The 13,200-nt window shown below is 45.6% G+C and overlaps 1 protein-coding gene across 12 annotated transcripts in view; it reads left to right on the top strand.

Moving 5' to 3' along the window:
- TIAM1 (TIAM Rac1 associated GEF 1) overlaps positions 1-13,200 on the top strand; it is a 172,436-nt gene that overhangs the window by 55,680 nt on the left and 103,556 nt on the right. For 3 of the 12 annotated variants that reach the window (XM_085241813.1, XM_085241817.1, XM_085241776.1), the window contains exon 1: positions 1,981-2,103. The exons of 6 other annotated variants lie outside the window; for them this stretch is intronic. Coding sequence is in view for 2 of the 6 variants with exons in the window: in XM_085241752.1 (XP_085097878.1) it covers positions 2,049-2,103 (55 nt within the window). In the remaining 4 variants the exon portion in view is untranslated. Of the gene's footprint in view, positions 1-1,963; positions 2,104-3,711; positions 3,849-13,200 lie in introns of those variants that run through there. 3 more of the 12 variants (XM_085241752.1, XM_003202907.5, XM_010722814.4) reach the window with 3 other exon arrangements.

The raw sequence follows: 13,200 nt of genomic DNA, 5'->3' as shown, positions 1-13,200 counted from the left end.
TGTTTTAGTAGTAGTCTTGGTCATAGCTCCTTCTGGGTGCATGAGGCTGTATGGGTACCAGTGTGGTTGTTACTTTCAGGACAGGAGTGTTACTGGAGTGGAGCCCCCAGTGCATGGTTTCGCCACAAGTGTCCATTATCCACAAGGATATACATGAAACAACTTGACCTTCGAAACCCAGGCTGTGTTTATAGAGCTGTAGTTTACAGTGTTTTGTGAAAAAGGAATGTAACATCACAGCCAAGTGTGTCAGGGTGCCTCACTTGCACCACCAGCTTGGTCTGTGGCTGTGGGATGTTTGCAGCGCCGTCAAAACTGGAGCTAGCCATCTCAGTGTGCAGCCTGTTGTCATTTTTGGCAGATGATAATTGCCTTCTTGGCCCTGGGTTGTGTCCTGAATGTTCTTGACCAGAGGGTTGACAAAAGCAGGTATGTTGTCCTCTCTGGTTTCCCTCTTTAGAAACTCCACCATTGCCATCAAGGTCTTGAAAAAAGGTCTTCAAGGCTCCAGTTGCCTGCAGGATGGAGACAGGGCCTTTCTGTAGACAGGACGCTTCTCCAAGGCCATCTGTTTGCACCAGTGGAAAATACAGCTGATGCAATCATGAATTTTTGAAGCGCCTCGGCTTTGTAAGGTAACCCATAGTTACAGAGATATGGTCTGCATAGCCCTGTTGTTCCTCATATCTTAACTTACTGCTGTGCTCTGTGAGTCACTGTACTGAAGCAACTCCCAACCATTTCTCTGCCCAAAGTGATAATCCATTGTTAAAATGATATTAACTCATATGTGCTAATTAGCAGGTGTGCCCGGGTGTGAGAAGCCAAGGATGTTAATTAGGTCTGATGAAGATACCTTTACTCAGGGTTCGGACTCACATCTGCTGGAACGTGTCTCTCCTTCCACAGCTGAGGAGGTGCTGTCCTGCAGTGATGTCCCCAGCTGATGTGGGCCTTGGTACACTGGGGATGTCTTTCTCCTCAGCAGAAGGGGACTCAAGGAGGGCCTGGAGACTCCTTGTAGGATTGTCAGGATTTTATTTTTTGTGATGATGGAAAGAAAAGGGCTTTTCCCATCTATACTATATTCTTTTGGCTAAGAAAAGGAGAAGTGTAGCCATCTCTCATGACAACTGCATGTCATCTTCTAGCCAGAGGCCTGCAGGGCTTAGCTGGTGAGCTGATGGCTACTTCTCTCTCACTCTACTGGAGGTGATGGCCCCTCTGGTTGGCAGCCTGTTTCTGGCCCAAAATATGCTAGGTTGCCTCCAAACAGGTTTTGGTAGGTCTTTGCTAATTGCAGGGGAGCACCACGGTTTATACAAGCTAGCATGTGCATCTGGGAGAAAGCCCACATCAAAAGGCATGTATTGAAATGGCTTAGTGGGGTTGACAGCATGGCTGGGCCTGGAAATGCCTGTTCTGGGACTGGCGGGCCTGAACCAACAGGCTGAGGTGGGGTGTTGCCAGCTGGCTGTTCCCCATCCTACCTGCGCCTGTTACTTTGCTCTGGAAATCTCTGGGGCCTTTGCGGGCCATGTTCCTCAGCCTGGTTCTGGAGAAGGGTCATCCTTTTTGCACCGGGTCAAGATGGGGAGGTGAAATTACTGCTTTTGGTCCTCCTGCAGCAGTTTAAAATTCATCGGTGGCCAGGCTGACTGTTGCCTTGTTTGCCTGAAGGTATCTCCTAGAGGGGAAGGCAGACACATCTAGCCAGTGTTTTGGGGGGATCCTGGGCTGGTTGTGGACTTGGTCTAGATAATCAGGAGCCGGCAGGAGAAGGTGTCACAAAGCGCTGTAACAAAATGCAAATCCATTTAAGGCTTGTAGCAAAAGGGTGTGCCTCTTTGGTCTTTCTAAGCTGAAAAACACTTCAGACAATCACTTTCAATCTCACATCGTAAGCATATATGCTTCTTCTTTGGGACTTGAGAGTAATTGCTTTGTATCTTAGGGAGCTTGTGTGTATGCATGTGTGTGTATATGTACACACCAGTTTCCACGTAACAGAGAAGCCATTTTGGTGCTGGTGACTAAGTGCAGATGACATGGGAGCTCCCAACATGGTTTTGCCTTTCGGGCTGTTCAAATGCGTTGAAGACGGTGAGTGTTTGCTGTGCCCTGCTGAACCTGGAGCAGGTGGGAGCAGCTGTCATCTGAATCACTCCCAACTTGCCAAACCTGCTCGCTAGCCTGCTTGGGATTTGCTGTTGCCCTTCCTAAGCACTTCAGGAGGAGTCAGCCTGCTCCCCTGGTCTGCCTGCGGTTTCTTTCTTCTGGCTGGCCCACAGATGTTTGGCTTTACTCATTCTGTGCTCAAATTAGCAGTAAGGCTGGGGATTGGTCTTTCCATTACTTTCTTTTCCAAGCATGCGTTCAGTCCCATCCCTCCCTCAGCCCTTTTGCTGTTGCGACGGAGAACTGCCCTGCTCCGCAGGAGTGCCTGCAGCCACAGGGGGACCCGGTGGTTTCTGAGCGTGGGCAGATACATGGAAAGATCTGACTTAGATGTGAAGTTAAACAAAGCCTGCTGTTTGAAGTGGACTAAAACTGACTGTTCCGCAAGTAAACTCAGCTTGCATGCATGCCTATTTCCGATAAAGGGGTGTATAAGAATGGTTGTGCAGAATCACATCACTTGTCCAGCTGCCTCAGCTTGGCTGTTCCGGGAAAGTTTCTTCTCCTCCCATCCCATCCTCCAGCATCCATAGCACCTGAGCATGGGGAGCCCCATAGGTCTGTGTTTGTTGCAGTTGAACAAAACCATGGAAGAGCTGCGGTCTTGTGCCTATCTTTTGTAGTTTCTTCTTCTTTTTGTAATAATTTTGTCCTTTGCCCAGTTTGTCGGAGATTGCAGAGGTCAGAACTTCTAGAATACAGTTAGTGCTCTGTATTTTTGAAGCATCACACTGAGCTGTAAATTTGTTGTTTAATTTAGTGGTTTCTGTTTGTATAAAATATTGACTGTGTTGTCTGCATCATTCCAAGAATAGTTTGATAACTGTTTTTCTTCTTCCTTATAATTGAGCACAGAGTCAAAATAGGGGAAACTGATGGATAAACACAACTGCTTAGGATTTATATTTATGTTTCTTTTTGGTAGCAGCCATTAGAAAATCCTGATTTTGGGGACTGTACTGATTCAAACTGAATTTAGAAACAGCTATGTGAAAGCAGTGAACTCAGAAATACCTGATCCATGCGGAGTTTTCAGATCTCTTCAGTTTCTTTGCACCAGTGGACAATGAAACGTGGAACAGTTAGTCATGCATGTATTCCCAGAGGAACACCTGAGGAGAGATCTTGCAGTACATAAGACAGTCGAGGACAACAACAAGAAGTGCAGAATAAGTCAGAAGTTTTTATTTTGAGTTGCCCCCTGAAAATGTGTGCAAACCTTGGGCAGGGCGCAGTTCAGCGAAGCCACAGAGGGGACCACTGTGCTGTGGTCACAGGCATGAGTTGCCACTGTCGGCGGGCTGGGTGTTGTAATTATGGGCTGCCCTTGCTCTTCGTCATGCCGGTGAGTTAAAGCCACCCCGGAGGGGAGTCCTCAGGAGCTGGGATTTCGGGAGCCAGCGGCTGAGTGGCAGCAGTTCCCACCAGCCAGCGCCTGGGGAGCGCTGTGAGGAGGATTACAGGGAGAGGGAGGGAGGGAGGGATGGTGAGAGCCCAAGCCTTCAAACACACCCAATGGGCCCATCTCATCTTCGCATGAAACTTCGTGAGTTACACCCACTCTGAAGCAGAAGGAGAATGAAACGCTGACGCTTCCTCCTTTCTGTTATTGGCAGCCAGCGCTTGTGAAACACGGCAAGCAAAGATGTTTGTGCTACTGATGATGAACGGTAAGCTGATTTACAGCAGCACAAACTTCTTCTGGGGGCCGGGTTGGGGACAGCAGTTAAGCTCAGGCTGTGAAATGTGTCTGTGGGCTGTTGCGTTGTTGTGCTGTCTGAAATGCAGCGTGTCTGGGAACCTCTGTGAGGTTTTCCTCTCTCAGCTTGCGTCTTTTCTCACCGTGGACAGAGGTGTTTCTTTTTCTAAGTCATGTTTAATGGGATCATCAGGCACTGTTTGCTTTTAGGGGGCTTGTGCTTGTTGCAGGTACGGACACACCACGCTATTGTTGCAGGCAGGGAGAACTCAGAGTGATTGAAAGGGAGCCAGGTATTTAGTAGCTAAATTCCCTCAGAGAGAAAATGTAGTATCTTGTTACTTGTTCAAGATGCTTCCCTTCTCCAGCTGTCTGGCTGTATTTTTGGTAATTACAGGTTGCCATGCTCTTTAATTGTTTAAAATGAGCTCTGCAAAAGGTTTCAACTTGAATTGAGCTCTGTTAGGTGTTTCTGTGAGGCACTGAAAGCTGAAACATTCTGAAGGGCGATGCTGCAGCACCCTTAAATCAGGTGAGAAGGGGGGTCTGAAGGGTCTCGCAGCTGGCCACATCCTGACAGTGCTGCAGAAGCAGGCTGCATGAGGCTGTCCTGCATCAAGTTGCTTGCTTTTTCTGATTACTGCTCTGCTTACCAAGATGTTCCATACACCAGTCGCTATCTTTAAATCTAAATTGCTTAATTCTTGTGTTGGTGACGGGAAATGTGGGCACCCTGGCCATGCAGTTACAGTGACTAAGACAGCATTCAGAATCGGCCCGGCCCTGGGGCTGTCTGTGTGGCACTGCACTGCGACCCTGACCTACTGGGATGCCACTGGGATACAGGGTGCTTCCTGATGGAAGGAGTGGGGTTTGGGTCTGATTCACAGCTTATTGGCTCTGAGGAATTTTCCTGTGCGGAGGCAAAGTGTACCGTGTCTGTTTTTGGCAGAACAAAGTCACGCTGTAGCTGTTTTAAATGTTAGAGCTTTAATTGTTTCATTTAATATGCCAGAAACCCATTGTCAAGGCAGCTATTAATTCCTCTGACAGTGTTTTGATATTCCAGGGGTGACTGAAATGTTCGCTTGCTGTTGGTGTTCTGGAGCCAAAGGAGCAGGTCTGTGGGTGTCAGTGGGCTGCTTGTTTTTCCCCAATCCTTTCAGAGGCAGAAGTGATCTGTGCACTACAAGAAATGTGTGGCAAATCACTGTGTTAATCATGGCAAATGGCGCTAAGGGACCAAGAGCAGAAGCGTGGCGTGCCTGCTTGCACCTCCTCAAGGAACTCGCTCTTGAAAGGATGCCCGTCTGTGTGCGAGAGGGTTCCAACTTGTTTTGAAGCAGAACCACTTTGTTTTTCCAGAATGTATGTTGGGATTAAATCTGCCAAGCCACAGATTTGCATCATTCAAGCATTTGCTTTAGCTTTATGCTTTTGCTCCAGGAAATCAGTGATGGGGTTTCTGCTGGCTTCAGCATAGGGCAAGCATTGCTTCTGCACGATGGCAGCCTGGGGGAATACAGAGGTGGGAGCAAGCCAGCTAGATATTGGTCTTCTGAGCAGACACAGCTGACTTTCAATGAAGCTACACATTACATTGGACACTAGGAGAGGATCAGGTTGGATACAGATTAGGTTGGCTATTAGGAAGTCTTTCTTCTCAGCAAGAGCAGTGAGGCAGTGGCACAGGCTGCCCAGGGAGGTGGTGGAATCACCGTCCCTGGAGGTGTTCAAGAACCGTGTGGATGTGGCACTGAGGGACGTGGGCAGTGAGCGTGGTGGGGGTGGGCTGATGGTTGGACTGGATGACTCTATGGCAGCAGAATTCTTTGGCACTGCCCTTAGCTTTGACATTGACTAACTAGCTAGTGCTGGTCTCTGCCATTGCAAAGAAATAAAAGGTCTTTGGTGGCGACCGGAAGAGAATAACTGCTCCATAACAATTTTTTAAGAGAGCAAAATCAAATACAAAAGAAATCTTGGTGTCAAATATTTGAAAGAATTTAGCAAGAAAGAGGGCGGCTCTCTGCTGATTTGTATTTCTCAGTATTTTGTTAAACTGGAGACTATCTGGTGTGTTCCAGTGAGTTCTATGGAACAGTAATCCATTGCTGGATGAGGAGAATGCATTATTTATAGATTAGAGTGTTTTAACATCCTGGTGTGGGGTTGTTTAAGAAGGTCAGGATTCAGAGTGCTGGAAATGGGATTAGCCCAGCTGTGCTGCAGACAGTGCAGAAGGAGGGGAAAAGAGGAAGTTATCAAGTAAATATTTATGTTTTTATTGTGCCTTACAAGACATAAGTCACATCAGATTGAAGGGTTTCTGGAACCAAAATGTAGTTTTCTCCTTATGGGTCACAACATTTCAAGTCTTAATTGAATTGTAAACAAACACCAGCATCCTTTTTTTCCTAACTCAGCAGGCTGTCTCTCTGCTGCCAGTTTGCTTTCTCCGTGGGATGGTGTCAAAAGACTGGAGGAGCAGAGAGCATCTGTGATAATATCAACCCCCCTTCCTTCCTGGGGAAAGCAAGCATTTTGTGTGTGTGCAGAGGCTCTGGAAATGCAGCCCCCTTGGCCAGCAGTGAGAGACTTGTAGGCAAACGGGCGTTGGGTTGATTCACTGCAACACACTTCTAATGTAATTGCTTTTTCAAGCTCCCAATTAGGCTTTCAGCAAGACGTGGAATACCATGTTCTCAGGTAGCTGAAAATATTCTTGGAAAGCCAGCACGCAAGTGATCCCACAGTGAGGTGTGGGGTGGTAGCTGAAGGCTGGCTCACGGAAGACTAGTAGTGTCTTCTGTTGCATTTTCTACTGTTGTCTGGAGCTGGTCTTGATTATGAAGTAATTAAGAGCTCAAACTCAGTGTCGTTAATGGAGTTTAACAAATTGCCAGGCTTCGGCCAAGCTGCAGTAACTGTGTGCGTGCAGTTAGGATTACAGTGAGTGTGCCGTGGTGCGACTTCAGCGAGAGAGATGTAAGATAAATTGCACTGCCTCATATTGCCATGGGTGTAACTGAGTTACAGCTAATGAGCAGCAGCTCTGTAAGTAAGCTGGAGTAACTGGCTTGGGCCTGACCACAAATCACTGCGCATGCATCAGTGGTGCTGTAGTGCTTGCTGAGTGCTTGCAGACGGGGGCATTTCAGGAGTGGTTTGGATCTGTCAGAAGATCAGGCATACAAATTGCCTGGGAACACGGGGAGATTCATATGCTGGTAGCCAATATAGATAGACTCCTCCTGAAAGGTGAGGGTGCTGGTGGCAGGGATGGTTCTGGTAGCAGTTGGGTTTTCCATTAAAGAGATGGAAGAGGCAAAAGCACTCTGAAGAGACAGAGACCTTTTTTTGCTTTTTTTCCTTCCAGTCAGTTTGGAGCTGGCAAGCTTAGTCTCATATGACTAGTGCAAGAAAATGTCTGGCTTGTTGAAGGGATTTTGTATTGAATGGTGAACATTGAAAGAGCACTTGGATAGCATTGTTTTTATGAAACAGATGGATGAGTGATGCTCTGTACTCCTGTCACTGAGGATCTCTGGTGGTCATGTCAGAGGAGAAATAAATAAACCTTCTGCCATCTTCTTCCCAGTTGAAAATGGCTTTGTTACTCACTTGTATTCACCATTATGGGGAAGGTATATTGAGACTGTGCTCCAGGCCCTGAGACATTTAAGTGGAGGCAAAGGCTCCTTTTTGCACAAGGAGATGGGATGGCTGTGGGATGTACAAGTTAGAGCTGTGCCTGGCACTAGAGCAGGAGTTGGGATCAGGTCCTGGGCACACATCTTGGCCAGCATTGGTTGATAGATGCATTTCTTGCACATCAACTGATGTATTACCTAGCTGAAGTCAACTAAAGTAATTTTAATAATTTGCGTGGGGTGTGCTAGATATTGTAAAAATCCCCAAAGTCAGTGTGTCCAGTGGCATTAACCATGTGGCATAATCTTTCCAGCTTGATATTAGTGAACACAACCAATCAATCTAAAGGAGAAAAAATGTATCCATATAATGACTACTGTTTGGTGGGCATTGCTTCTGAGATGGGTCAGGAATACTGGAGGTGTTCTCAATCCCATGCTTGCCAGCCAAGCAGACCCCAAGAAGTGGCTGCATGTGAGCTTTGTCTCCTGTTCCTGGGCTGTGGAGGGCCCCTCTGTGTGTGCCAAAAGCTGAGACACTTGAAGCCACTGCCTCTGCCATGGGAGTGTGACTTGCTCCAGGTTGGGGTCCTGGGTGGGGGGCTGTTTGTGAGAGCTGCAGATTTATGCCGTGAATCAAAGTGGTTTCTGCAAACATTTGCTGGGTGTCGGATGAATGTCAGTGGAATCTGTGAGTAATAAAGTGCCAAAGGTTGCTTTGTTTCAAAGTAACTAATTTGTTATTTTTTTTAAACTGTGACAAAGGATCCAATTTCCCTGTGCAAAGCGACAGTGCTCTTTCTCACCTTTTTTTTCCTTTAAGTGAGAGGCAAGTTGCATTTTTCTTGACTTTCATGGCATCCCAAAGAGGAGTTAGCAAGAGGCTGCTGTGAGAGGTGTGAAGCACTAGCAGTGCATGGGATCTTGGTGTGAGATTCAAGGCAGAATACGGAACTGCGTGTAGTTAGAAGTTGGAGGACTAAACTTCTGATAAAAGAAGTTGTTTTCTTTCTGCTTTCCTCTTTTCAAAGCAAATTAATCTTAATGCTTCAGTAACATCTGGATGGTTTCTTGGTAATCTTTTTTTGTTTTTGTTTGGAGAGAGTATATTTTTTGTATTTTGTCATGGAGTGAAAAATTACTATAATTTACCAGCCTGTTTTTTTTTTTTTAAATTTGGGAAGTCACAGTATTTGATATGTTCCATCAAGCTGTCATTTCTGGAGGCACAGGAATTGAATGCATGACATTTCAGCTTTTGTTTACTGTTTAGAACAGATCTTTATACTTGACATGGTTACCTAAGCATACCTTAAAGTTTGGAATTTATTTTGTTAAGAGAAATTAAGAGGAATAAGAATTTTTTTTTGAGCAAGAGGTAGATGTAGTCGGTTGCTTTGGGCCACCCAGACTTGGTAAATCTGTATAAATATCCAGAGCTCCACAAAAACTGTGGAGGCCACTTGGGGTCCCTGAGGAACGTAGAAGACTGCAGCATGTAGCAAGGTTAGCTTCTGTTTTTGCCTTCATGTTTCAGAGAATCTTATGGCCGACCGCACTGGGATCTCCTTTTCCAGGGCAATGGTAGTTGTGTGAAACCTCAGTGACATTAATGGGGTGTTTGGCAGGCTTGATGCCAGTGGCATGTTGTTGGTAGCCCATCAGGTAACTGGAAGCTGCGGTGATGGCCCCATGTTGGAATTGAAGGGCAGCAGGCAAGAGGAGGGGCAGGGAGGGGCTGACTGTGAGGAGATTGTAGGAAGGACAAGGATTTAGAGGATGGAGGGGAGAGAGAGCTGGAAACAAGGATTTGCCTCTGAACTGAACGTATTGGTGGGCTAGAGTCTTGTCAAGTTCTGTAGGACAAGAGGTAATGGCCTCAACTTGTGCCAGGGGAGGTTCAGGTTGGGTATTAGGAACAATTTCTTCTCAGAAAGAGTGGTAATGCATTGGAACAGGCTGCCCAGGAAGGTGGTGAAGTTATCCCTGGAGATGTTCAAGAGCCATGTGGCTGTGGCTCTGAGGGACGTGGTTAGTGGGCATGGTGGGAGTGGGCTGACAAGGTGGACTAAATGCTTCTAGTGGTCTTTTCCAACCTTAGCAGTTTTATGATTCTATGTTTTTAGATTGGTTAATCCTTCTGGAAGACAAGAGGCTAAGCCACTTGATGCCTTCCGAAAGCCTTTTGAATGGTACAGTTCCCCCAAAGCACTGGGTACCATGGGAAGTGGGAGCTGGGTCTGCTTCGCTGCTCCAGACACAGTGCAGCTTCCCCTCTGCCAGCACCAAACAGTTGATGGACACAAGATGATGGACAGGCCAAATCTACAATAAGGAAAGCAGCTTCAGCTCTGTGTGAACTCCTGCATCAAACATCACATATCATGGTGTGATAGTAAAGCAGGTGGGAAGTCAGACTTTAGTCTACATTGGAGCTTTGAGATGCAATCACAGCATCAGTATGGCAAGGTCTGTGGTAAATCTCAGGAGATGATTTGGGTAGATGGTATCTTGGAACAGAGACATTTCAAGAGAACACATCTCCTGTGTGTAAAACACAGACACAGCAATCTGTGAAATGTATAGGAAGTATGTCAGTGGAGTATGCTATTTTTGCATAATTCAGCAACGCAGAATGTTGGAGAAATGTGTCTTGTGAAAGTAAGCAGTGAAGTGCTGTAACAAATGCTTATTTGGTGCTGTGCATGAATGTGAAGGAAAAAAAGGTGGAAGTCTTTGAGGACTAACAAAAGGAGCCCAGATACACCACAGTTCTCATATAGTGAGTGGTCAGGCAGACAAACTTGCGAATAAATCTATTAAGAGAAAAAATATCCTATATACTAAAATTTGTAGAGTTACAGAGATGGGCAATCCTAAAAGCCTTAGTACATTGTAGTATTTGGTTGACAGAATAGAAAAGAGCTTTGAAGTGGCTCTCCAAGGGTGTCACCTCATTCCTTGGAGAATGGCTTTCCTTCTGGGTCTGTTAGCAGGGGCTGCCGGTAGCTTCGGATTTGGGGTTTGCTTTTCACCATTGTGCTATTTGGGATATAGAGTCCTGTGCTCTTAGGAAGATTTACAACATTTTAATGTTATTTACTGGATATGCTTTGAATATTTGCAGTGCATTTTACCCTCAATTGTTTTAGCCTAGAGGTGTGTTCTGAAAGAGCAACAAGAAGCCTGAGATCTTCCCTTTGAAGTCAGTTTTGGGTTCTGGTGACCTCATTTCCAAGATGTAGGCCTGCCTTCCATCCTCTTAAGGACTTGTACCCTTGTATGGCGCTGTGGGCTTGCCCGCTTTGTGGGGCTGCCTGTTGCTTGCCACTGCAACCTGCTCCAACTTTGCTTGTTCCTGCTGCGCTTGGTCTAGGTCTACTGGCTGATGATCCTGTTTCTGAAACACTGTCTTAGCCAGTGCTGCCTGAGATTGCTGGATACCCCTCATCCAGCTGGGGCTGGCCACCCTTAGCTTGCCTGTAATTTAGACAAGATGGCAGGCAAGCAGTAGATAGCCAGTTTTTTAAGAGCAGTTTTGAACCTGCTCATCAGAGTGAAGATCTCCAACTTTAAACGCACCGAGACCGGCCAGCTGCAGAGAGCTATTTCTGTGCAGGAATCCCTTTAATGTTTAATGCACTTTTGCTAATTGAACCCCGTGATGAGTCACTTAAGGGAGCAGCGTCAGATTTTCAAAACCTCTGCCCACCTGTTGTTTCCTCTGGCTTCTTTGTGGCATGCCGAAGTCCAAAATTATTCAGAGAGAGAAGTAAAACAAATCCAAGGGAAAATAGGTTTTGGCACTGTTATACTGATGAGAAGGAATCTGGGATTACAACATTTTCAGCACGTATTAAAAGTTAAACTTTCATTGAATTCTCTGAAAAATGGAGTGTTTAAGTATGTGAGGATAAAAGCTTTTAGAACATTTTATTCCTCTCAGAGCTACTGATTCATTCAGTACATGACAGTAAAATTTCTTGCTTCGCTGCAATCTGCAGAAAGGCATTAGTCATGTCTTAATGTTGCCCAGAATTTGGTACAGAAGGCAGAGATGGCATCTTCATGCCTTCTTGACAGTGCTTGCTTTTCATTATCCTCGTCGCGCCAAGAGGTACCAAAATGTGTCGACATGAGTTTCTTAGCAAGGTTCTCAGGAGGTCTCAGAAATAAATCAAGTTGCGCAGCCTCTCCAAAGGCTTCGCTTGCCCGTGCTCTCAGCTCCCCACTAGAAGGGCACTGAGTCCACCAGTGTCCAGGACTAGAGCCACCCTGCAGGTCCCCCCCAGGGTGTTTCAGGCTCTCCCGCAACTGAGTGAGGCAGAGATTTGGGATTATTGACAAATGAAATTAATTTGTTATGACTAAAGCTGGACCGAATTTCATGTTTAGAGTCTCTCCTAGTAAAACCGACAGAGCAATAAGCGGATTATCTTCTTCCGACCTCCTTTTTTTAAACCAAATAGATGAATGCTGGAGGCCAGGGATTCATATTCCATCGTGCCTGACCTACAATTTATTGCAGCATTACCTCAAAGTAATTGAGTGGGTCCTACAAGTCTGTGTATCAGGCTAATATTAGTTGTCTCTTAAGGAGGTGCATGTGATTCCTCTCAATTAATTTTGGAGAGGCTTTTTATGTGAGGTAAAATGATGTTGTGTTTTTCTGATGCCCTGATGAAATTGTGCAGTGCTGAGCACAGCCTCTCCTATCTAACTAGGTATTTGTCATCAGCACTTCATCTGCTCAAATACCTCACCTGTATAAATAGATTTATTCTCACTTAATTTCAGACGCATAGGAAAGCACTTGCTCCATCTGCAAAAGGAGATTTGAGACGCAGGGAGATTTAAGATTCTTGCCTGTGAATCCATGGAATTAAATTGGAGAGTAGAGCTTTAGTCTCGTCCCTTAGCTGTGAGATGCAGCCTTCGCTTAAGCTTCACAACTAAATAAACTAATAAACCTGTCAGTGTGGATGCTGCAGTCTGAGATTCTTAGCTTGCAATGAAACAGAATCCTCTGGAATTTAAAAGTTTAGGAAGAAGGATGCAGCAGCTTTAAGTCACATGCCCCTCTTTGCAAAACACCCCACATGGCTCCTCTGACGGTTCTCCTAAAATCTTTTTTGAATAAGAGAAAATAAGCAGTAGAGCAAAATGTAAGAAAACAACAGGAGCATGAACATGCCTGATATAAGTGCTGCAGGTTATTCCATCAGGCTAATGACAGAAAATAGGCATGCCTGATGGGACAGACGGCCTTGTATTGTGTGGTTGGATCTATTCAGCAGCACAGAGCGTGATCTGAAGTGCTACCTGTTAGCATTAGCTGATAGCTGTAAATTTGAAGACTCAAGGTTTTGTGATTGTTTCTGGATGGATGTGATTATCTCAACAGCTACACTTGAAAGCCATTATTTTATTTTCACTATGACGCTGTAATAATGCTAAAAGGATTAAACAGAAATGTATGTGAAGAACTTGATCCCTTAGAGTATGAGGCATACAAATTGCATGCCTGAGCTGGGTTATCATGATTTTATACAGAAATTGAATGTTGTTTGTTTTTCTTTTGACTGAGTGATCAGTTATGCTTCCAGCTTGATGCAGACCGGTGCAGCTGCCCTTTTTCTTTGGGCTGTCATCAAAGATGTGTATGCACAT

The sequence above is a fragment of the Meleagris gallopavo genome, chromosome 1, assembly GCF_905368555.1.
Source record: "Meleagris gallopavo chromosome 1, MGAL_WU_HG_1.1, whole genome shotgun sequence".
Lineage (NCBI taxonomy): Eukaryota > Metazoa > Chordata > Aves > Galliformes > Phasianidae > Meleagris > Meleagris gallopavo.
This window is presented reverse-complemented; position numbering and strand designations above follow the sequence as displayed.